The sequence below is a fragment of the Rana temporaria genome, chromosome 3 (genome assembly GCF_905171775.1).
Source record: "Rana temporaria chromosome 3, aRanTem1.1, whole genome shotgun sequence".
NCBI lineage: Eukaryota > Metazoa > Chordata > Amphibia > Anura > Ranidae > Rana > Rana temporaria.
Genome location: NC_053491.1, coordinates 243,957,773 through 243,981,560, shown reverse-complemented (window position 1 = coordinate 243,981,560; position 23,788 = coordinate 243,957,773). Strand labels below are relative to the sequence as shown.

Below are 23,788 nucleotides of genomic sequence, written 5' to 3'. Positions count from 1 at the left end.
GATATACGTTCCTATCTAATGCTAGCAGAATGAGGATTACAAATTGTCAACGTTGATCGAGAGAGTGAGGTTCCACTTTAAAGACAAGAAACAGGTTTCTGCTGGTACGGAATATAGAAACTTGTGCCTTACCAGACTCATTTTTCTCAATGATATCCACCACTTGTCCAACTTGAAGGCTGATTTCTGAGCTTTCTTGTTCGTCATATGGAGCTACCACTACATACTGGTCAAAGACCAAAGGATCAGCTGATGCCGAGTCTGCACCTGCCCCAACAGAAAAAAAAAGCACATGAAGCAACAGCCAAAATGTGTGATGAGATAGGTCAACAGCACTAAAGTCGGATATACTTGCATCAATTTACCTGATGAACCTATCTGACGTCCCTCAATTGAAAAATCAAAGTACAGGTGAAACTCGAACAATTAGAATATCGTGCAAATGATCATTTATTTCACTGATGCAACTTAAAAGATGAAGCCAATATATGAGATAGGCCTCATTCACACTTGGCGGACTCCGTCGCTACAGAGTCTGCCTGCTCAGCGGGAGATCAGTCCGCAGATCTCCGCTGAGCCGACGGATGACAAGCTTCTCTCTGCTCACTGAGCGTGGAGGTGCTTGTCGGGCACCGCTGTGTCCTATGGAGCGATCTGATGAAAACGGACAGCGTGTCTGTTTTCATCAGATCTTACCCGATCCGATCCGCATGAACGGATGGGGACGTGGCCCCCATACGTCTGTTTTCAGCGGATCGGGTCGGATGTCAGCGGACATGTCTCCGCTGACATCCGACGCTCCATAGGAATGCCAAGACGGACCTGACCTGAACGGCCCGTGAATGAGGCCATAGAATGAAGCCTGTGTGAATGAGGCCATAGACTCATTACATGCAAAGCATGTGATGATTATGGCTTACAGCTCATGAAAACCCCAAATCCACAATCTTAGAAAATTTGAATATTGTGAAAAGGTGCAATATTGACAGCACAACACTGAAGGGTAAGCGAGGTAAGTCTGTCATAATGTGTCAATATGCCGACATTATACTAGCAAATTATAGCTAATGGCTCTTGAGGGAACCCCCCCCCCCAAAAAAAAAAAAATATTGCGGAAAATTTAGGAGTTTAATCCTGCTCAAAGGCTGTGTAATAATCAAATACAAATTAGACGACCAGCCCCAAGCATGATAGAAGATACATTAACATTGCCTTCACAACATACATGGAATTGCATTTCTCTGGTAGAATAAAATAATGCTATAAATAAGAATAGAAATGACACACAGATTAATTGTATGTGATAATTTATCCCTAATCTGTTATCGCTTAGAATGTCCATGTATGTGCAGTTTCGTTTAGACACTGCTAGAGGGCACCATTGAACAACAAGTACTAAGACCTAACTGCTTTGGATTTCCCTGAAGATTGCAGTACAGTAGTTTTAGTATTTTTTTCTTTCTCTCGCAGATTAAGTCGTAATGGTTAATGGAAACCCCAATTTTGGTAAAAACCGATGTCATAAATACAATACAAACCTTTGTATTAAAATCTGCAGCAAGCCTTATTATTTTTACAAGAGTGCCCAAACATCTAGAACCTTGTTCAGGTTGCCTTTCTTCCCACAGTTGTTCCTGTGTAACAATGCGGTATCATAATGCAAACACTGTACAGAAAAAAACTGATGTGAAGCCTTATAAACACTGTGAGAGCCGTTTCCCTTAGTGCACAATTTTGGGCCCCACTCAACCCAATAAAGTTTATGAATGCACAGTATAAACTAACTGGCACAAATGAAAATTTCTCTTTAGGCCTCATGCACACTGGGCATTTGCTCAGCTCTTCTAAACTTCAGAAGTAAAGCATCCATCAAAAACACATGCTTTTTTGAATCATTGGCCAGTATATTTATTCTGGCCATTGAAATTAATGAATGTTCAAGCGCTTGAGCGCATTTAGGCGCATCAGTGTGTTTTCTGCGAAGATGTGGCTCCTCCTTGTGCATTTATTTTTCTGCCTCCAAACTCCTGTAAAACGCCTATGTGTGCATGATCACATAAGCCAACCCTGAGGGGTGTTTACAGGCAGGAAAACACTGATGCTCCTGAACGCGCTAACAGTTTTTTTTTTCTGCCTCTAAACTCCTGAAAATACCAATGTGTGCATTAATACATAGGCTAATCATGGGGGGGGGGGGCTTGTGCCCCTAAAAAGTGGTGTTTAAAATGTTCCGTGTGCATGAGGTCATACTGTTTAACTGGAACCCATAATCCACTGGTGGACTGATTTTCCAGTATTCCCATCCCCCTGCTTCTGTTATTGGCTTAATATCTCTCCCGGAAGACACCCTGAAGCCGGAGGTTGAAGACAATTATATGAAATGTAGCATAGAGGTCCCTGCATGTTCTTCCATTTACTGTACTGGGAGTTTCTTCCACGAGAGATACCTGCATGCATAAAGGGGTCTCAGGGGTTCCAATGTTAATTGTATTGATTGTGATCAGAGTAAAGTTAGAATCTCCCATGTAACTGATTTTTTTAAAACAAAATCCACCGGCATGTGCAGTTATGGTTAATTAAGAGCAGGAAAATTGGCATGTATTGTTTAGGCAGTCGAGAGGGCAACAGCCATCAGAATTCACAGGACCTTTCACCCATTACTCTCAACTCCAAACATTCTGTTCAAAATAAAAAAAGCTAAAAAAAATCTAAATCTTTTATAAACTTTTTTACAATGCGCTCTCCGGTTCCCCTCCCGCTCTCCGGTGCTTTCTTCCTTCTGCTGGGCACCACCGCTTTCTTCTTGCAGCTCTTTTTCTAGCGGGGCCCGGTCTTCCTCGTCGCCTTCTTCCCTCTTCTCTTTTTGAGATGTTGACTCAACGCTCCGTCCCGCTGTAATGCCGGTTGCACGGTGCACAACGATTTATATAGGCATGAGGCATGGTCACATGTGATGCCACCCGGTGACCACGCCCCTGTATGACCTCTCACAGTCCCATCATTCCCCGGGATTGTGAGGTCATACTGGGGCGTGGACACCGGGTGGCATCACCCGGTGACCACGCCCCATGCCTATATAAATCGTTGCGCACCGTGCAACCGGCATTACAGCGGGATGTACGTGGCTCTTTAAGCCCAGCCGCAGGGTCGCGCACGCCGCCGGTGCGCTCCCGCGAGTCGGTCCGAAAGCTCCGTGACCACGGCCGCGGGACTCGCGGACCCGATCACCGCTGGAGTCCCGCGATCGGTCCCCAGAGCTGAAGAACAGGGAGAGCTGTATGTAAACACAGCTTCCCCGTTCTTCACTGTGGCGGCATCATCGATTGCGTGATCCCTTTTATAGGGATACACAATCGATGACGTCACACCTACAGCCACACCCCCCTACAGTTGCAAACACACTTGAGGTCACACATAACCCCATCAGCACCCCCTGTGGTTAACTCCCAAACTGCAACTGTCATTTTCACAGTAAACAATGCATTTTTTGCTGTGAAAATGACAATGGTCCCAAAAATGTGTAAAAATTGTCCGAAGTGTCCACCATAATGTCACAGTCACAAAAAAAAAAACCGCTGACCGCCGCCATTAGTAGTAAAAAAAAAAAAAAAATTATGAAAATGCAATAAAACTATCCCCTATTTTGTAAACGCTATAAATTTTGCGCAAACCAACCGATAAACGCTTATTGCGATTTTTTTTTGCCAAACATAGGTAGAAGAATACGTATCGGCCTAACCTGAGGAAAAAAAATAATGTTTTATATATTTTTGGGGGATATTTATTATAGAAAAAAGTAAAAAATATAGAATTTTTTTCAAAATTGTCGCTCTATTTTTAGTTATAGCGCAAAAAATAAAAGCCGCAGAGGTGATCAAATACCACCAAAAGAAAGCTCTATTTGTGGGGAAAAAAAAGTCGCCAATTTTGTTTGGGAGTCACGTCGCACGACCGCGCAATCGTCAGTTAAAGCGACGCAGTGCCGAATCGCAAAAAGGGGCAAGGTCCTTTAGCTGCATTTTGGTCCGGGTCTTAAGCCGCAACCAATTCGCATAGGTGTGAACCCGGCCTTAGTCATAAGGAGCACAGTGAAACAAAGCTAAGCTTTCATTACCATTATTATAAACAAAATGTGTTCTTCCATCTAGGAAATAAAGTAAACTTCAAAGCCGATCTTTACCTTGAAATGAAAGTTCCCTCCTATCCACCCTTCATCCACTCCGCTACACTAATAGGGCACTTTTCTGGTTATTTACAATTTTTCAACTTAAAAGACATCTATTCTCCACAGCCCCCACCCCCCCCCCCAAAAAAAAACTGACCTGTTGAGCTGTGCTTTTACCACCCCCACGGTTCCCTTAAGCTGCAAAGGCAGCCGACAGGGTGCATACATTTTGTGGCTACTAAGCTATGCAGGCTGCACTGTATCATTCAACTGATTTAAGGCATTTTTTATTGGGGTTAAAGGGTCACTAAAGGACATGAACAAATAACAAATATGTTATACTTACCTCCACTGTGCAGTTCGTTTTGCACAGAGTGCCCCCAATCCATGTCTTCTGGGGTCCCTCGGCGGCTGTCTTTGGTCCTCCCCGCAATAAGTCACCACAGTAATGCGAGAGCTTGCATGGTGGTCACTAATTGCGGGTGCGCTCCCGTGATACAGCGAGCGGCAATAGCATCACTGTACCACTCGGCCCCGCCCCTCTGCGTGCCGCATCACTGGATCTGATTGACAGCAGCGCCAGCAAATGGCTGCGCTGCTCTCAATCCATCCGCTCTAGCCAATCAGCGGCCAGGCTGAGCGACGAAGAGATTATCGGGACCGCGCGGGACTTTTGAGGGGTCAGGTAAGTATAACGGGGCTCGGGGGGGGGGGGGGGGTGCGGCAGCAGCAGATGTTTTTTCACCTTAATGCATAGATTGCATGAAGGTGAAAAAACATTTTCCTTTACAACTCCTTTAATTAAGGATGTAACAAGCAGTGCTCTACTGCCACTTTGACACCCAGTCCACTACATTCTGTGTATCAGGAGTTCCTGACACAGAACAAAGATGGTGGTCATACTAGCAGCTGTGTGGATTACACTAAGAGATCTTCTTTCTAAGTAAATTCTGCAGGTTTTTTTTTTTGGACAGCCTGCAAAGAGTGCCGGAGATAGCCAGGGAGAGGCAGAGGTAGGAGAGACTAAGACACCCGCTTTACTCTCACCACTGCCGCACCCAATTTAGGGTGCCTTCTGTCCTTGTCTGGCTCAATATCTGCATAGTTACAATAAATTAAGAATACAGGTTTTGATTTTTGCATAACCTGAATTGTGACTGGTTCTCTTTAAATGTCTGTTCATTGCGCAAATGTAATTGGGTTGGAGTAAACCGTTTAGTGCTTTTCTGATAAACACTCTTGAAGTCTTGTAAGTTAAACTGTAGTGAAAACAGTTCTGCACAGCTATGGCCTGAAACTAGAAAGATGAGCTTGCTTATTGTCATAAACATGACCAAAGGACCACTAGAAGGTCTATAAGGCTCCCATGCAGTCCTGGTGCTGCCTACCACTGAAGTAGATGAGTACCTATGTAAATAAATGTGGGTGTTTTAGGAAAAATATTAAAATCAAGGCAAAAAATTTTTTTTAGAAGTAAATTGCAGCTAGAGAGGCCACCATTGGCTATGAGTATAATTGAAATTCTAAGCCATTATGAAAGTTTTAGCTGTGCCTTCCTCTTAAGGTAAACATATGGTCTACATTTAGTGGACATTTGAAAAAATTACTAATTTCTGGAGTATAAAATTTGCTGTATACAAAAATCAGTCATGGGGCCAAAACAGCAACTTATTAATAATCTTTAGACTACAATACAGTATTGTAGTCTAAAGATTATTAATACGTTGCTGTTTTGGCCCCATGAGTGATTTTTGTATACAGCAAAAGTAGTGAGGGGTCTAATAAACCGTCCTCGTTCTGGGAGGGCGCTGAGAAAGTGGGTAATCTGAAGTGCATTCCAAAATGTAAGCCTAAATCTATTCCCTTGTTCAGTCAGTTCCCTTATTGTCAGCCATGCCCCAGTGTGGATAAAACTGGATGCATAAGTGCATCCCATGTTGACTAAATGCCGAAAGGCATTTTCTTCACATCCTGGTTGGAATAGGGGGTTGCCTAGTACCGGATATAGGGGGGAGGTCGTGGGAACTATCCCTAAAGTGGGAAACAGTGCCGAGCAAAGCCTGACCGTGTTGCCCACCACAGGGTGCTCCCTCACCTCTCTAGGCAGTGCAGTACAACACCACGGTGCTCCACTCAGGGGGACCCGTGATTGGGCTTGTCAATTTGAACCCATAATTTGGTGTCTATATGTCTGTTCCAGTCAATAACTCTGTTTAAATGGACTGCTTGATAATATTTCCAAACATCCGGTACTGCTAAGCCTCCCTGTGCCTTAGTGAGCATTAATTGCCTCCGTTTGTATCCGGGGATGTTTATGTGCCCGTATAAACTCAAATATTAACCTCTGACCCTGTTTAACTACATAACGACCAGCCACCGCAGCTCTACGGCGGCAGGTTGGCTCTCCTGCGCGAGAGCACGTAGTATAACGTCGGCTCTCCTAGCAGCCACTAGGGGCACGCGCGCACCCCCGCTCGCTCCTGACTCCCGCGCGCGTGCGTGCCCGGCGGTCTACACACAGCTCCTGGTCCTGTCAGGGGAGAAATGCCTGACCGTCTGTTCATACAATATATGAACAGCGATTAGTCATTTCCCCTAGTAAGTCCACCCCCCCTACAGTTAGAACACACCCAGGGAACATACTTAACCCCTTCCCAGCCCCCTAGTGTTAACCCCTTTCCTGCCAGTGGCATTTTTATAGTAATCAATGCATTTTTATAGCACTGATCGCTATAAAAATGCCAATGGTCCCAAAAATGTGTCAAAAGTGTCCGAACTGTCCGCCATAATGTCGCAGTACCGAAAAAAAAAATCACTGATCGCCGCCATTACTAGTAAAAAAAAAAAAATATTAATAAAAATGCCATAAAACTACCCCCTATCTTGTAAACGCTATAACTTTTGCGCAAACCAAACGCTTATTGCGTTTTTTTTACGAAAAATATGTAGAAGAATACGTATCGGCCTAAACTGAGGAAAAAATAGTTTTTTTATATATTTTTGGGGGAAATTTATTATGGTAAAAAGTAAAATATATACATTTTTTTCAAAATTGTCGCTCTAATTTTGTTTATAGTGCAAAAACTAAAAACCGCAGAGGTGATCAAATACCACCAAAAGAAAGCTCTATTTGTGGGGAAAAAAGGACTCCAATTTTGTTTGGGAGCCACGTCGCACGACTGTGCAATTGTCAGTTAAAGCGACGCAGTGCCGAATCGCAAAAAGTGCTCTGGTCTTTGACCAGCAATATGGTCTGGGGCTTAAGTGGTTAAAGGAATATGTACTGGTAGTTAAAAAATATATAAGTTAACAAATACTCTACAGCTCCATTCACTTCTTCCACACCTTCCCAGGGACTTCACTTATTGGGTTATACAGTTTCTCAGTTCATGTAGCCCGCTGCAATTCAACTCCCAATTTCCCCCAATTTTCATGAATCTAACTTTGTCAGTTTGCTCATCCATAGACAGCAATCTGCTCTATCCTGTGGCTCCCTAGCAAAGGAGCAAAAGCACACCGATGAGTCCATAATTTGCTCTCTCGTATGTTCAGATATAGAGCCCAAAGTCCTGATTGACTGATGGTTTAGAGCAGGGCTCAAAATTTCAAGTCCTGAGCTACTAGCCAGGCCTCAAGAGTTACTCGCCACCAGTTGCCCCACCTAATTCATACACTGCCCTGCACCTAATTGCACCTGTAAACACGCCCTCGTAGATTATCTCATGGAATGACAATGTTGTATGCAGAATCAAGTTACAAAATTCAATATTACCAACAACAACTTTAAAAAAATGGGACAGGGCACTGGGGGCAGACCAGAGGGTCAGGGCACTGGGGGCAGACCAGAGGGACAGGGCACTGGGGGCAGACCAGAGGGACAGGGCACTGGGGGCAGACCAGAGGGACAGGGCACTGGAACTGGGTCTCTTCCCCATTCTCTTGCTGTCTCCTCTGCAACTCCCATCCATCCTCTCTCTCCCATTCATCTCATCATCAGGAGCCTGTGTGTGCGGCTCCACGCTTGCATGTCCCCACTTCCCCCTTTTATTCAGGCTGGCAGAGAGGAGAGGAGCTGCAGCACAGTGGGAGGGAGTACAATCCAGCGCCGAGATCCACATAACTGCACAGTCATTGACACCATAGCACAGCGCACACTGACACCGCACAGCACACATTGAGACCAGTCTGTTCACAGTGCTCAGGCTAAACTGTTGGACACTTACATAGAGCACAAGGAGAAGAAAACTGCACAAACTGGAAGGCTGCCACTCTCATGTCAGGGCAACTTTCAGTGAGCGCTGCACCGGAGTGGTAATTTTTGCAATCCTCCACCTCACTCATTACTTTCTGCTCTCCAGCTACATTGGTCGGGGGGAGGGGGGCAGGCTCAGAGAGGTCATACTGTTAGGTCCCATGGCTTAATGAGAATTGTAAGGAGAGCACCTGTGTACTGCTCTGCCTGTGCGCAGCTCACCAGACTACTTTTTCTTCGGCCGACAATCTCATCGGGACTCTAAGTGTAGGCACAGATTGGAGGAAGATTGGTCATGCAGCCCTGTCATCACTCGCCCCCAGCTTAAATCCACTCGCCAAATGCTAGTAGGCGAGTGGAAATTTTGAGGGCTGGTTTAGAGAATTACATATATCTGATATCAGGACAAATTCAGGGAGGGATTTATGTAATAAAAATATTAGTTTTAAGGAATACATGGCTATAATAATTGGTGTTTTCTAATCCATGTCTTAAAAAAAACAAAACAAAAAAACATACTCATTGAGGTTGATTTACTAAAGTCAAATAGACTCTGCACTCTGAAAGGGCATATGTTCCACAGCTTAGTAAATAGTGAAAAGATCTGCTGACTTCCATCATCCAATCATGTGCAAGCAAAAATGCGTTTCTTTTTTTGTCCCCGCAAGTGATTGGGCATTCTTTGCAAAGTAAATCGTTACCTCATTTACTAAGCTCTGGAGCGAATGCCCTTGCAAAGTAAATCAACCCCATTATCTCTCCTCTCTTTTCAACTTAAAGCAGAAAGAAAAATAGGAGTGGGAGTACTTAGGTAGGCTGCAATTGCATGCAGACCACCCTTGGTAATGCCCACTTATGACACAGAGTATCCATGTCTGAAAGAACTAAAATCCAGTGAATGAAGGGGGCAGACCATGGACTGTAAGGCTGTGGAACAAAGCACTGTATGATGCTGGATATCTTCCTGACATCAGCCAGGAATTGAGGCGGGCTCTGCCTGACTTGCTGCAGCTTCTAAGGCACACTATATGAGTTTGCATGTTCTTCCTGTGTTCGCATGGGTTCCTTCCCACACAAGACTAATGCCGCGTACACGCGACCGTTTTTCATGACGAGAAAAATTGCATTTTTGAAACTGGTCATTAAAAACGATCGCGTGTAGGCTCCGGAGAAAAATGGGCATTAAAAATTTAGAACCTGCTCTATTTTTTTCGTTGTTTTTCAAGTCGTTGTTTTTCTTGTCGTGAAAAACGGTCGTGTGAAGGCTTTAACGACGGGGAAAAAAACATGCATGCTCAGACGCAAGTTATGAGAAGGGAAATTTGCATAATCAGCCTAAAGGGTGGCGCCATTCGAATGAAACTTCCCCTTTATAGTATCGTCGTACGTGTTGTACGTCACCGCGCTTTGCTAGAGCATTTTTTTTTTCACGATCGTGTGTATGCAAGGCAAGCTTGACAAGAATCACGTCGAAAAAAACTTTGATTTTTCCATGAAATTAAAAACGGTCGTGTGTACGAGGCATTACTGGTAGAATTGGCTCCTTGTCTAAACTGTCTCTAGTATGGTTGTACAAAATTGGCTTTCCATATGTGTTATAACATGCCATTCTCAAGCAAAAAAAAAAGACCTGGCAACCTACAACCTAAAACAATTTGCAAAGAAAACGCTATGAAAATAAGTATTTCAAGCACCTCAGATATGGTGCTCAGAGAGCTGGTCCTCGAAAAAGGATTTATACATTTACAACATATGGATAAACATCAAGAGAGGGGCTGGGAGGTCAAAGTATTACTAGGGACTGTATCCAGTCCCAACAGGCCAATTTTGATATGACCCTGGATTCATGTGGCCACACACTTTCACGCACCATAAAAATGATCTAGATCAGTGGTTCAAAATAAATGTTTCTATATGGGACCTTAAAACTTAAATAAGGCTCCAAAGGCACATGTACATGAGTTTCATTTAGCGTTTGAGATACTTTTCCTACTCATACAGCACACGTGGTAGGAACAGAATCTTAAAAAAGCCCAAAGCAAATCCATGAGCAACTAAAAGAGCTATAAAATAACTCAAAAGCAAAATTACCTCAAACTGCATATGACTAGCTTCAAAATCTGATATACGAGCCAAAATCAAATGGCTCTCAGATTTGACAAGATACCATAACCTTCCATTTGAGGGCAAGATAATTCCACTACAAAATGTGCTGCACAAGGCTTAGCAAACCAACCATGTTCTTACCGAATTTCCTTCTTCCAATGTGTTCTCTGAAAAAGAAATAAAAAAACAGTTATTAGCACTAGCTAAAAATACCAATGATTTGTGTAATGGCAAGAAACAAGCTTATTTTATGTTATTTAACTTGTGTAAATAAACCTTTTTTTCATTTAAAAAAAAAAAAAAAAAAAAATACCAATGACATGTAAATATTTTCTTTCCCCGAACACAATGATTTAGCTGCAATTAATTCGTCAGAATAAACTAATCAGACAAGGACTGATATCAAACATCAAGGGTGCTGTGGATCTAGTGTAATAGTTGAAAACCATCCCTGATTTTTAGGTGGTTTTCAAGATGGTTCTTAGTAGTAATCAACTACACAAAAAAGTCATACTTTTCAAAGCTGTGGTGTAGTCACACACTATTTAACAATGCTGGCCGGTTGCCAAGGAGCTGGCACCTGCCAGTATCCTTAACAACCAGTGAATAGCTGGTCGGTAAGGAGCCAGCACCCACTGCATCCTTAACAACCAGCGGCTGTGCCATGTATGGTAAATGACTTCACCGTGTGGCCCTGCCCCTTGTGACATTGACCTCATACCCTTGTTAACGAATTCAGCGGGGGAAACAGTGTGTCAGTCAGCAGTAGTGTTGGTGTTTTTTTTTTAATTCATGCAGGCGGCGTTCATTGTGATTGACAATAGATGTACATTGGGGAACATTGGCGAGGCGGTGGAGGCTGGGATCTGGGAGGCCCCTTGTTAATGTGGGCTTCCAGATTCCGTTAAGTCACCCGCTGGCACTCCCACAACCACTGGGCCATGGTTTTAGTGAAGAGGCCCTTGTCCTTAACATGGTGGCAAGGTGCTTTGCCAAGGTGGGCCTGCCCCTTGTGACATTGACTCCGCCCCCTTGTTTACTAATGCAGTGGGGGAAACAGTGTGTCAGTCGGCAGGAGCCAAGCGTAGGCAACAGTCTTATTGGCAGGGTTTTTGTTATGTGCAGGCAGCGTTCATTGTGATTGAGGAGGCATGTGCATTGGGGAACATTGGTTGGGCAGGGGAGGCTGAGATCTGGGGGCCACGTGGGGTTCCATATTCCAATAAGTCACCCCCTGCCACCCCCACAACCACTATGCCAGGGTTTTGGGGAAGAGGGCCTTGTACTTATTAATATGGGGGCAACCCACCCTTATATTCAGTGTGAAATCCCTGAAGGATCTAGTATAGATTGGGGGTGGGGTACAAACTGCATGCATTTTTTTTGTTTTGTTTACATTCTGATATCAGTGGGGAATAACCGCTGACAGCAAGAATGTGTCAGGGTGGAAAGGAAGCCAGTGGGTGCCAGCTCTTTAACAATCAGCAGTCCTGAGCTGAACTATCACATTTGGCAGTGGTAAGAATACTAAATGTTTCAGTTCTTGCTGCAGCCTGTTTGCAGTAAAATAATGTGCAAAAATGCATGTTTAATACGGCAAATAAATAAATAAATAATTATAGTTAAAGAGATATATAGTTTTTTTTTTAGATTCATACTTACAAACACTGTCGATTGTTCAGTTCTCACAGCTCAATGAGCAGACAGCCGCAGACTGTCAGTCAGCTGTTCTCTGCTCTGCCCCACCTCCCCGTGCTCACTGAAGCACTGGACTGTGGAGGGGGCGGGAGCGGCCGGCTCAGACTCTCAACGGCTCGCTGAGAGGCTGAGCCGGGTGCCGGTACAGGGATCTGGGCGGATCGCGACTCTATGGTCGTGATGATGTCTGAGCATGTACCAACACTGTGACGTCAGTAGAGAGCGTACTTCAGCCCGCTCTCTGCTGACAACGGGTCACAGGAGTGCAAAACGCACAGTACCCCTGTAATCCACAGGAGAAGTATAGCCAAACAAGCTTTGGCTGTACTTTTCCATTAATGTGCTTTTTTTGTGAATTGCACATTCCCAAGTTGAATAGTTTATTATTTTAAATCAAATATCAATGTAGTAATGAACTCTTAGCCCCCGTTCACACTAGTGCGCTTGTCATGTGATTTGACACTTGCAAATCACATGACAAATCGCACCCCATTTCTGGCATTCATGTTCCCGCGACTCATGTTGCAGTGATTATGAAAAAGGTTCCTTCACTACGTTTTACCAATTTTGTTGTGATTTGCATAGACTTCTGTAAAATTTAATTTCCAGCCGCAATGAAATTGGCAGTGCTAAATCGCACTGATGTGCGGTTTTGAAATCACGCTGAAGTAACGCGATTTCTAAGCTGCACCGGTGTGAACCAGGTGAGTGAATTGGGCCTATTTTACATAAGTGGATTTATCCTGATTTTCCCTCCGTTTTGTCATTTGCTTTGGCCAAATGTCATGGCCATGGAAATGTAAATAAGATAAATACATTCTTGCTTACTAAACAAAAATATATAAAAAAAAAGTAACTGTAAATACTGTATTTCTTCTGTAATTGCTGCAGGGTAAGGTTTAGTTAAAGCATCTCTGCAGCAAAGTACAATATTTCCTACAAAGTTAAGCATTTCAGCCAAAGAAAAGCATCCCATCCCCAAAAAAAAAAACATAGTAGGTCACCGGTTTCCCCTGATTTGCAGCTGTGTCACTGGAGACAGCTGAATATTTTCCTAGTAGTGTAGATCATCAAGTAGGAAATCCTGAATAACAGCCAAATGCCTTGTATTTAATACACTTCACAAATGTCTATCCATTTCTATGCATTTTCATTGCTATGTAAAATGTGTGAAAGTGCTTGGACTGAAAGCATAAATACACTGAATGATGACAGATGCTGTGCTGGAGTGCACATTCTTATGCACTCATTAACTGGAACAACATAGTGTTTGATTATTGCAGCTGGTCTTCACAGTCTACAAGATTTTACCGTAGAACTCTCCCTATGTGAAGTTGTCCAAAAAATTGGGGTAATACCAATTTAAGTAACTGGAATACAGAAAGTTGAATAAACTGACAGCATGTCAATAGAAATTATCCTAAGTATATATTTACAGTTCCTACGAGTACAATAACACATTTTACTATACTGATGCAGAAAAATTGTTAGAGCAATTCACGAACATCACAAATCATGGACAAACTACAGGGGTTGGTCAAAATTATGGAAAAAAGTATGGTAAAAAGAACAAAAATGGTTACCCAATATGGTTTTGGACCGCCTTTGTCAACCAAAACGGCCTTAATCCGCTCAGCAACACGTTAAAACAAAATGAAATCACGTGGGCGTGACGCAATGTGTAGGGACCAGAAAGCAGAGGTGATGCGAGATACAATGCAAATGAATGAATGAATGAATGAATGAATGAAAAACTTATATAGCGTGGCACATGCGAACCAAATCGCCTCTGGGCGCTCGTTGTTCCTGTCTCCTTTGATATCAAAAGAGATGAGTTTTGATCTTTCTCCTGAACGCTAAGTGATTTTCCTCCAACCGAATGCTGGTTGGTAAAGCGTTCCATAGTCTGGGACCCTGAACCGCAAATCTTCTTTCTCCCTTGGACTTGTATCTGGCTTTCGGTATCTGAAGCAGATTTTGGTTGGTGGATCGCAGAGCGCGATTGGAGTTGTGAGCTTTTATTTTTTTGCATAGATAAAGGGGGGCCTTCCCATGGATACATCTATGCGTTAGACAGAGTGCTTTAAAAACAATTCTGTCTTTTACTGGCAACCAAATGCTGCGTATACACCAGATTACATGCGTGTTTTACTGTTATTGATGTAAGAGTCTTTCTTAACCTAATAAATTGTTGTTGTTAGACATTTTATCCTATGGGAGGCATGGACTCTGACAAATACTAAAGCAAGCAGGACTTTTAATTTTGCTATACGCTGATGTGAACCTGTTTTGTGTGGACACCGGAAGGATGAGCCAAGTACCCCCTAAAAGAAACTGCATCATATGGTGCTTTACTGCCACGGGGCTACAAACAGAGTGTGTCCCCTATCACAATGTGCATGTTGTCACAAGAATAACCTTTTCAATAGACTTGTCTCGCAGACTGAGTCACCTGGGTGATCACCTGCAATCTATATAGGATACATACTTAGTCCTAAATGAGTGTATTAATTGACATAACAATCCTTCTGCAAACAAATGTTTTTTAATCTCGCCAATTTTTTTTTTACAAAGAATTGGAAATTCTAGTTAGAGGTTTTAAAAAACATTTGAGGTAACCTGCAGAAAAAAGCCTATTTGAGATTGGTTAGCTGAGACAATATTGCTTTTTAACAGTCAAAACATTGTATTGTGCTATAGCAGCAGGGTTAAAGGAAAATAAACTTAGCAGGGGTTTTGCGTTTTAAAGACCAAGTCCAGTCAACTAGAAATAATGTTCTAAGTATACAAGGTATAAGGGGCTCTAGCTTAGTTGCCAATAGTGGTAAGCCATGCCCAAGACAAGGATACCCAGGAACAGTTCAAGCAGGTTTGTCTTGCTTTTGTTCAGCATTGTGGCAAACACAGGTTCAATGCAGGAGGGCTTTGAACAGTAACAAACCTAGATAAATTCCGGACTAACCCCCCCCCCCCCCCAAAAAAAAAGGCAGTTCCGTTTTTTGGTTATCTGTCAGGAGTCAGCCTTATAACCCAGCAGCAGACCCTCACAGCAAAGACAATGAAAGAAAGACACGAGCATGGAACCAGTTGCCTTCAGAAGTCACCTAATTGGTAAATGGAGTCCACCTGTGTGTATATTAATCTCAGTATAAATACAGCTGTTCTGTAAAGCCCTCAGAGGTTTGTTAGAGAACCTTAGTGAACAAACAGCATCATGAAAACCAATTAACATACCGGACAAGTCAGGGAGAAAGTTGTGGAGAAGTTTAAAGCAGGGTTATTAAAAAATATCCCAAGCTTTGAATATCTCACGGAATACTGTTATCCATGATCCGAAAACAGAAAGAGTGTGGCACAACTGCAAGCCTACCAAGACATGGCTGTCCACCTAAACTGACAGGCCAGGCAAGGAGAGCATTATTCAGAGAAGCAGTCAAGAGGACCATGGTAACTCTGGAGGAGTTGCAAAGATCCACACCTCCGGTGGAAGAATCTGTCTACCGGACAACTATTAGTCCTGCAATCTACAAATCTGGCCTTTATGGAAGGGTGGCAAGAAGAAAGCCATTGTTGAAAGAAAGCCATAAGAATTTCCATTTGCAGTTTGCAAGAAGCCATGTGGGAGACACAGCAAACATATGGAAGAAGGTGCTCTGGTCAGAGGAGACCAAAATTTAACATTTTGGCCAAAAAAAAAAGAAAAAAAAGAAGCTATGTGTGGTGGAAAACGAACACTGCACATCACCCTGAACACACCATACCCACCGTGAAACATGATGGTGACAGCATCATGTTGTGGGGATGCTTTTCTTCAGCAGGGACAGGGAAGCTGGGAAGATGGATGGAGCCAAATACAGGGCAGTCTTAGAAGAAAACCTGTTAGACTTTGCAAAAGATCTACAATGGAATGGTTTAGATCAAAGCATATTTGTGTTAAAATCGTCCAGTCAAAGTCCAGATCTAAATCCAATTAAAGGACAAGTCCAGCCTGAGCTTATTTGGCTGGACTTCTCCTATGGATCACAGGAGTGAAATTCGTTCCCTGTGACCTGTTTTCAGCAGAGGTCTGAAGTCTGCTCTCTGCTGACCTCACACAGATCAGTCCAGACACCGCGTCATCCTGACTCTGGAAGTCTGGATCCACCAGGTGCCTGGACTGAAGGCTGTTTCAGCCTTTCAGCTCCTGCCCCTCCACAGCTCAGCACTTCAGTGAGTGTGGAGGAGCAGTGCAGGAGATCTGCTGATTGATAGAAGCTTTCTGCTCAGCAGTGTTCGATGGCTTGGCTCTCAGTGCAGAGACGGCGGGGACAGATGCATCGGACCAATGCTACATCCACCTAAGTATAATGGGAAGTGGGAACCCAAACCCATATGTCTCCTATAAGAATCTGTGGCAAGACTTGAAAATTGCCGTTCACAGATGCTCTCCATCCAATCTGACAGAGCTATTTTGCACAGAAGAATGGGCAAAACTTTCACTTTAAGCCCCATACACACTATCCGTTTTCCTGCAGGTTTTTCTCTTCAGGTTTACTAAACTCATGTAGTGCAAGGGCCTCTTTAAGGAATAATCTCTTTATTACGGCTGCAGCCCAGCTTATATTTATCCTTCTCTTTCTCTCTCCTATCCCTGATTTTCTCTTGTACACTATTGCTCGAGCATTCAGGAGGCCAAGAGTGATAGCCTATCTCCATTATTTAATATAATTATTGTTAATTCACGCACTGGGGATTTCCCCTTGTGAGATAGACATTTACCTTTTTGCTAACTGACGTCCGGACAGCCTTTTAAATGTTCTTTGTCACGTTTGTCGTCTTGAATGTGTATGTCTGTGCATTGATCTGACCAAAAGCCCCACTGGCCCAGATCTCACTATAACTGTTTTTAGCCCCCCTGTCAAACCACAGTTTCCTCATATCATGTGTTACCTCATTAAATAAAAGCTTTATTTTTGGATTAACCATTTAGTCAGTGTATTCATAATAGTCCCGCTAGTTTTCAGTCCTCTATGATTGAAACATTTTTCTATATAGTGCAAGGGCCTGCCTGATTGCATACAAATTTAAACTCTAATGGTCGTTTTTTGTGATGAAAAAAAAACGACATTTTAAAAAACGTCATTTAAAATGACCGTGTGTGGGGAAAACATTGTTTTATGTCTTCTGAAAAACTAAAACATTTTTTTTTGAATATGCTTCAATTTTTTATGTCGTTTTTCAAAACGTCGTTTTTTGTGTCATTTAAAATGATAGTGTGTGGGTAAAACGACGTTTAAAACAATGTTTTTAAACCCGCGCATGCTCAGAAGAAAGTTATGACGCGAGCTTGAATGGAACAGAGTGCCATCGTACGTGCTGAACGTAACCGCGCTTTTCTAGAGCATTTTAAAAAAATGATGGTGTGTAGGCAACGTCGTTTTTTAAAATGAAGTTTGAAAAACGTCGTTTTGTTTCATGATAAAAAAATGTTGTTTTATTTCATCACAAAAATGACCGTGTGTACGCGGCATTAAGGTTTGACCTCATATTAGATGGTTTTGGTAAACCTGAAGAGAAAAACCTGCAGAAAAACTGATAGTGTGTATGGAGCCTGAGATGTTCAAAGCTGGTAGAGACATACCCAAAAAGATTTGCAGCTGTAACTGCAGTGAAAGGTGGTTCTAGGGGGGGGGGGGGGGCTAAATACAAATGCATGCCATACTTTTCAGATATTTGTGAAAAAAATAATTGAAAACCATTTATCATTTTCCTTCCACTTCAAAATGATATGCCACTTTGTGCTGGTCTATTACATAAAATCCCAATAAAATACATTTAAGATTTTGGTTGTAACGTGAGGAAAAGTGGAAAATTTCAAGGGTCATGGATACTTTTTCAAGGCACTGTATATTTTCCTCACACATTGTTTACTGCATGTATCACTCTGCCCACAATAGTAGATGTAAGTTGCAATTTAATTTTCTTGCTGAATGAACACTTTGCTGTAAGTAGAGAACAATATTCAAAACTCCCCTACCATTAAAATGGTAGTAAACTCTAAACTACCACTTGTACCTACAGGTAAGCCTATCTCTGAAACGTGCACAGTATAGAAGATATTCATAGTGCATGCAGCTGATGACATCATCGGCTCTGAAGGTCCGGCTTACATTGCTGTTATGTCAATATGTATGGGATGCTCACAAAGTGCGCGTGCGCAGGAGACATACAATCTTCTGGTATGTGAACCACTTTCGTTCTGCGATGCATACTAGCACATTATGCCATTGCCTTGCAGGTTTTTATTTACATTTTTTTCGAACATCGACAGTTTACAACCGCTTTACTAAAGCATCCCCCTATCAAGTTGTAGCTTCTGCTTGCTGGAAAGTTTTGGGACAATTGAATGTCCATGCAAGCACTTGCATTTTTATTGATATCAGTGTGAATAGCAAAGTTCTATGACAACAACATGCGTGTGCTATATGCTGATTTGACACACCAGAAAACAATATGTGTCCCTGGTGCTTGCTTTGGTCAACTCAGTTGTAGAATGTACCTCATTCTTCAACTATAATTGCAGGTTACAGTATGAAAGTTGGCAAGTAAATGGCGTATGCATGCCCCTGTGTTTCCTTGGCACAATCAATTTTTCTACAGAAGTCTGACTATCACAGTAATACACCTGACATCAGTAGCATTCTAGGGAAGCACACATTTTCCATAAAATCTCACACTAGTGATACACTTGTCAAGCCTCTAACATTAAGGCAGTCGGAAGGAAATGGCTTTCTCTGCCAGAAGGACAAAGTCAAGGTCCTTTTATGATCAGCATTTCCAGTTGCAGATGATGAATAAAATCTCTGACTCAATTAAAAAGATGACTGAGATCTTGGACCTGCCAATTCCCATTGCAGTAAAATGTGAACTGATTTTTAAACTGGACCATGATATGCACCACCCTAATGTTGCAGCAATACTGTATACAGTAGCATGCAAATGGACTCCACCTTACAGCTCTAGAGACTAGAAGACTGGCACACGCCTATTACTAGGCAGAATTCTGCTCTAGGCAATGCAGCTGGGAGCTACTACTCATGCCAAATGTGTATTGCATACTTCAGACTTTAGAACATTTTACAATTTTGTAATTCATAATGATCATTTTCTAGTCACAAAAATTATATAAACAATAAAAAATTCAGCTCACACCTTACAAAAAAAAAATAAAAAAAATCACTGCTGTTATTTGTTTCCTGCATGGAGTGTTCTGATTATTTTAGTCCTTTCTCACTATATACTTCATAGGTACACTTTTGCATTGGTCTCCAAGCTCTACTCCATGAACGGCACTAATGATAGCCAATAAGCCTAAAACAGCTGTATACAGTTTGGAATAAATAGCTATATATTATTAGGTTGTATCTGTATGATACACCAATGGTTCTGGATGTACAGTTGGCCATGTTGGTACAGTTGATATAAAAAATGATTTGCATGCCTCCACCCACTATCCTGAAATGGAAAACAATCCTATTATTTCGGGATATGTGATGGAGACAAGTGAATTGTGTTCTAAAAACGCTTCACAGTGCTAACCATTAGTTAAAGTGTAAGTTTAGCCTAAATTACATATGTAAAATTCAGCACAAGGGACTCAATTTAGTAGGATGTGTCCTTTGTGCTGATTCTTAGTTTAGAAGAAATCTTTGTTTTTTTTTTAGAGACCAATTATACTCAGAGGTGTACTGTGTATGAAAGAAGTGAGACTGAATGTTGTATTTAACTAAATATATGTTGAAGTGTGCAGTGTCTGTAGCTGGCTGCAGCATAGCAACATAAGACACTGACAGCCATTTCCAATGCAGCAAAGAAGCAATTAGGCATAAGATAAGTCTTTCTCCACCAACCTGTGGTGTTGAGAGAAAACCTCTCCTCTACTCAGTTCATTAATTGCCGAGTGGCAAGTTAGCCAGCGCTGTATAGAGCTGGAGCAAGTGGAGAAAGGCAGGCTTTGTTTTTTGCCAGATCCCTACTCAGCTATCATGACGGAGCTGTTCTACAGCCAGACATGGGCGTAGCAGAAGGGGTTGCAGTCACCATCGCAACCCTGCCCCTAGCTCCAGGGGGCCCCTGCAACCTCCGTCATGTTATCCTATCCTCCACAAAGTCCAGCTCCGATCTGTCTTAGAGCCCCACAGCCATACTCCACTACTGGGCTTTTTCTTTGCCTTCCACAGTCCACACCCCTCTGTTCTCATTGGCTGGGGAAAAGCTGTGAGCCATTTACTGAATGGAGAGGAGCACAAGGTGAGAACAGCCCAGGATGGGGAAGCGTCTGTGCTGTGCGTTGGCAACATGGAATAGTAACCAAGCTCAGCAAGGCAAGAGGAGAGTGCCGTCCTGTAGCCACGATGGGACCGATGTCACTGGTGAGGTAAGACACCACTTAGTGTCTTCTAGTTACCAGCTGGGATTCTCTGTACCCCGCGCCCTCGGATGTTTGTTTACCCCACTTCCCTGACAACTGGAGAAAATACACTCACAGCCGGGAGGTGACCCTCCCCCAACACCTACCAACACTGACCGAGAAACCTTCAGAATTTGCTAAAACAAATCCCTTAACACTTCCTCAGGGGGCCCCTGTAGGGATGCAGGCCCCAGATTCTGTGTCACGTGGCTTTGCCCTCCCAGATCTAAGTATCTTGGCGTGCTGCTATCTGCAGGGGGAGGGGAGGGGGGCACAGGTCGACTTTTGCATCGGGGCCCACAAGCTTCAAGCTACGCCTCTGCAGCCAGATACAGACATTGTACAATCCAGCAGCACAGTAACAATCTGAAAGAAACTGAAGATACCCAATTTGAATCCTATTTCTCATTGTAAGCACATATTAGCACCAATTTCTCCTACCAATCAGCTTACAAAAGCATGCCCCTTTCAGTTATTTATTTTTAGGGGGGGGGGGGAAAGGAAATACATTTTAGGTCGATCTAAAATAATTGGAATGACTTAAGGGAATACAAATGTTAATTAAAGATTTTCTTTGTGTTCTAGTTCAGCCTTAATCCCATAACAGTTCACTTTAATTACTCCAACATCTTCCTCTGGTGTTCTAACAAAATACCTATATAGTCCATCATAAATGTTTGGGTAAGGTTTAGAAGAGACCTTGTAATGAATGGAATAGAGATGCCAACATTGCTGAAAGGGCCATAACTCATCCTATCCTAGTTCGAATATTTTGTGGGTTACTGAACTAGAAAAAGAATGCTTACTTTGCTGCATTTTTACATTGTTACATGTATTGCTACATAGTAAAGCCAGGATCAGAACAGAAAAATCACCCCAGGGCATGCTGCAGTAGCAGCCATGGATTTGTTTACTTTTCAAGAGCAGTATGCCAGCTATATTGTAAAAGAAATCCAGACACTATACTGCTGTCCAATTGCTTCTACAGTAGACTTTTATGTGTTTCCCTGCCCAAAGCTCAGTCCCTGGGCTCACCTGTTTCTCCAGAAAACAACAACAACAACAAAAAAATCAGGATGGCAAGCAGGTAGAGATGGAGGAAAGTCTATAGCCCAGTTTACACTGGCAGTTTTTTTTTTTTTTCAACCTAGTGGGCTGAACCCAAGAAAAATAAATGAGGAGCTCACTGTACTAACTATGCGATCACCCTGACAAACTATTGTGTTCTGACAGAGGGACTGTCCCCCATCCAGAACATACTGTTAGCGCTTGCATGCCATTTATCGGAGAGATAATGTAGGTGGGTATAAAAAGCACCACATGCCTAAAGATAAACAAATCACAGGAGTAAAAAAATTATTCAGACTTTTAGGGTGATGAAAACCTCAGGAATAGACACAATACAAATCATTTTGTTGGGCTTTTGCATACTAAAAGCATGGTAAATTAAAGGCAGTCTAAAGACAGAAAGGTGCAAAATAGCCACATAGCGTGGTCATGTTATGCCCCGTACACACGATCAGGCTTTTGCCCGGCCAAACTAACATCGGAATTCTGACGGAATTCCAAACGGGGTAAAAAAAGAGAACATGTTCTCTATCTAAACTATACACACGGTCGGAATTTCCGATGGAAAAAGTCTGTCAGATTGTGTGTATGGGGCTTTTACAAGACAGAACACCTTGTGTAACCCACCCACAAACGATATCAAAATAAACCAGTAACTGTGTGATAGCAATAATATAATTAATTTGTATTTGCCATTTTGTGCAACATGTGTTACACTATAACGAAGTTGCTGGTTCATTTTGGAAAGTAATCAGGTGTCCCGGGAGCCACACATCAGGACAAGACTTGCTGTGTGGTGATAAAGGGCAGTCTCAGCCTGGACTCCCATCAGACCATGCCCCACCCCCAAAGCGGTTCACTCCACCCCCTGAAGATTACTCATGAACCCTTCTCAAGCTTCCTTCCTGGCCAGCACTCTCAGCGGCAGGCACAAGATTACATTCCTACACAACCTGAGCGGCTTACACACAGATCCTTGGTTCATGGTTTGCTGGTTAATTTTGATATCATTGCTGTGGGAGGGACACAAAAGGTGTTCTGTCTTGTAACATGACCACTCTATGTGGCTGTAATGCATATCTTCAGTATCTGGACTATATTTGGTTTACCATGTTTTTAATATACAAGGTCTAATGGATTCACAATATATGAATGTCTTTTGCCCATTCCTGAGGATTTCAGCACCCTAAAAATCCTATACTTTTTCTACATGAGAACATAACACTGATAAGGCGCTCCTGAAATAACAAGTAGGTGTCATATATACAGGGAGTGCAGAATTATTAGGCAAGTTGTATTTTTGAGAATTAATTTTATTATTAAACAACAATCATGTTCTCAATGAACCCAAAAAACTCATTAATATCAAAGCTGAATATTTTTGGAAGTAGTTTTTAGTTTGTTTTTAGTTTTAGCTATTTTAGGGGGATATCTGTGTGTGCAGGTGACTATTACTGTGCATAATTATTAGGCAACTTAACAAAAAACAAATATATACCCATTTCAATTATTTATTTTTACCAGTGAAACCAATATAACATCTCAACATTCACAAATATACATTTCTGACATTCAAAAACAAAACAAAAACAAATCAGTGACCAATATAGCCACCTTTCTTTGCAAGGACACTCAAAAGCCTGCCATCCATGGATTCTGTCAGTGTTTTGATCTGTTCACCATCAACATTGCGTGCAGCAGCAACCGCAGCCTCCCAGACACTGTTCAGAGAGGTGTACCGTTTTCCCTCCTTGTAAATCTCACATTTGATGATGGACCACAGGTTCTCAATGGGGTTCAGATCAGGTGAACAAGGAGGCCATGTCATTAGTTTTTCTTCTTTTATACCCTTTCTTGCCAGCCACGCTGTGGAGTACTTGGACGCGTGTGATGGAGCATTGTCCTGCATGAAAATCATGTTTTTCTTGAAGGATGCAGACTCCTTCCTGTACCACTGCTTGAAGAAGGTGTCTTCCAGAAACTGGCAGTAGGACTGGGAGTTGAGCTTGACTCCATCCTCAACCCGAAAAGGCCCTACAAGCTCATCTTT

General features: G+C 42.5%; 1 protein-coding gene across 2 annotated transcripts in view; it reads right to left on the bottom strand.

The window, feature by feature from the left end:
- The window catches only part of SH3PXD2B (SH3 and PX domains 2B), a 228,920-nt gene that overhangs the window by 20,773 nt on the left and 184,359 nt on the right, over positions 1-23,788 (bottom strand). For both annotated transcript variants that reach the window (XM_040344537.1, XM_040344538.1), the window contains exons 6-7: positions 10,665-10,690; positions 133-267 (exon numbers count right to left, since the gene is read on the bottom strand). In XM_040344537.1, coding sequence (XP_040200471.1) covers positions 133-267; positions 10,665-10,690 — 161 coding nt within the window. The remainder of the gene's footprint in view (positions 1-132; positions 268-10,664; positions 10,691-23,788) is intronic.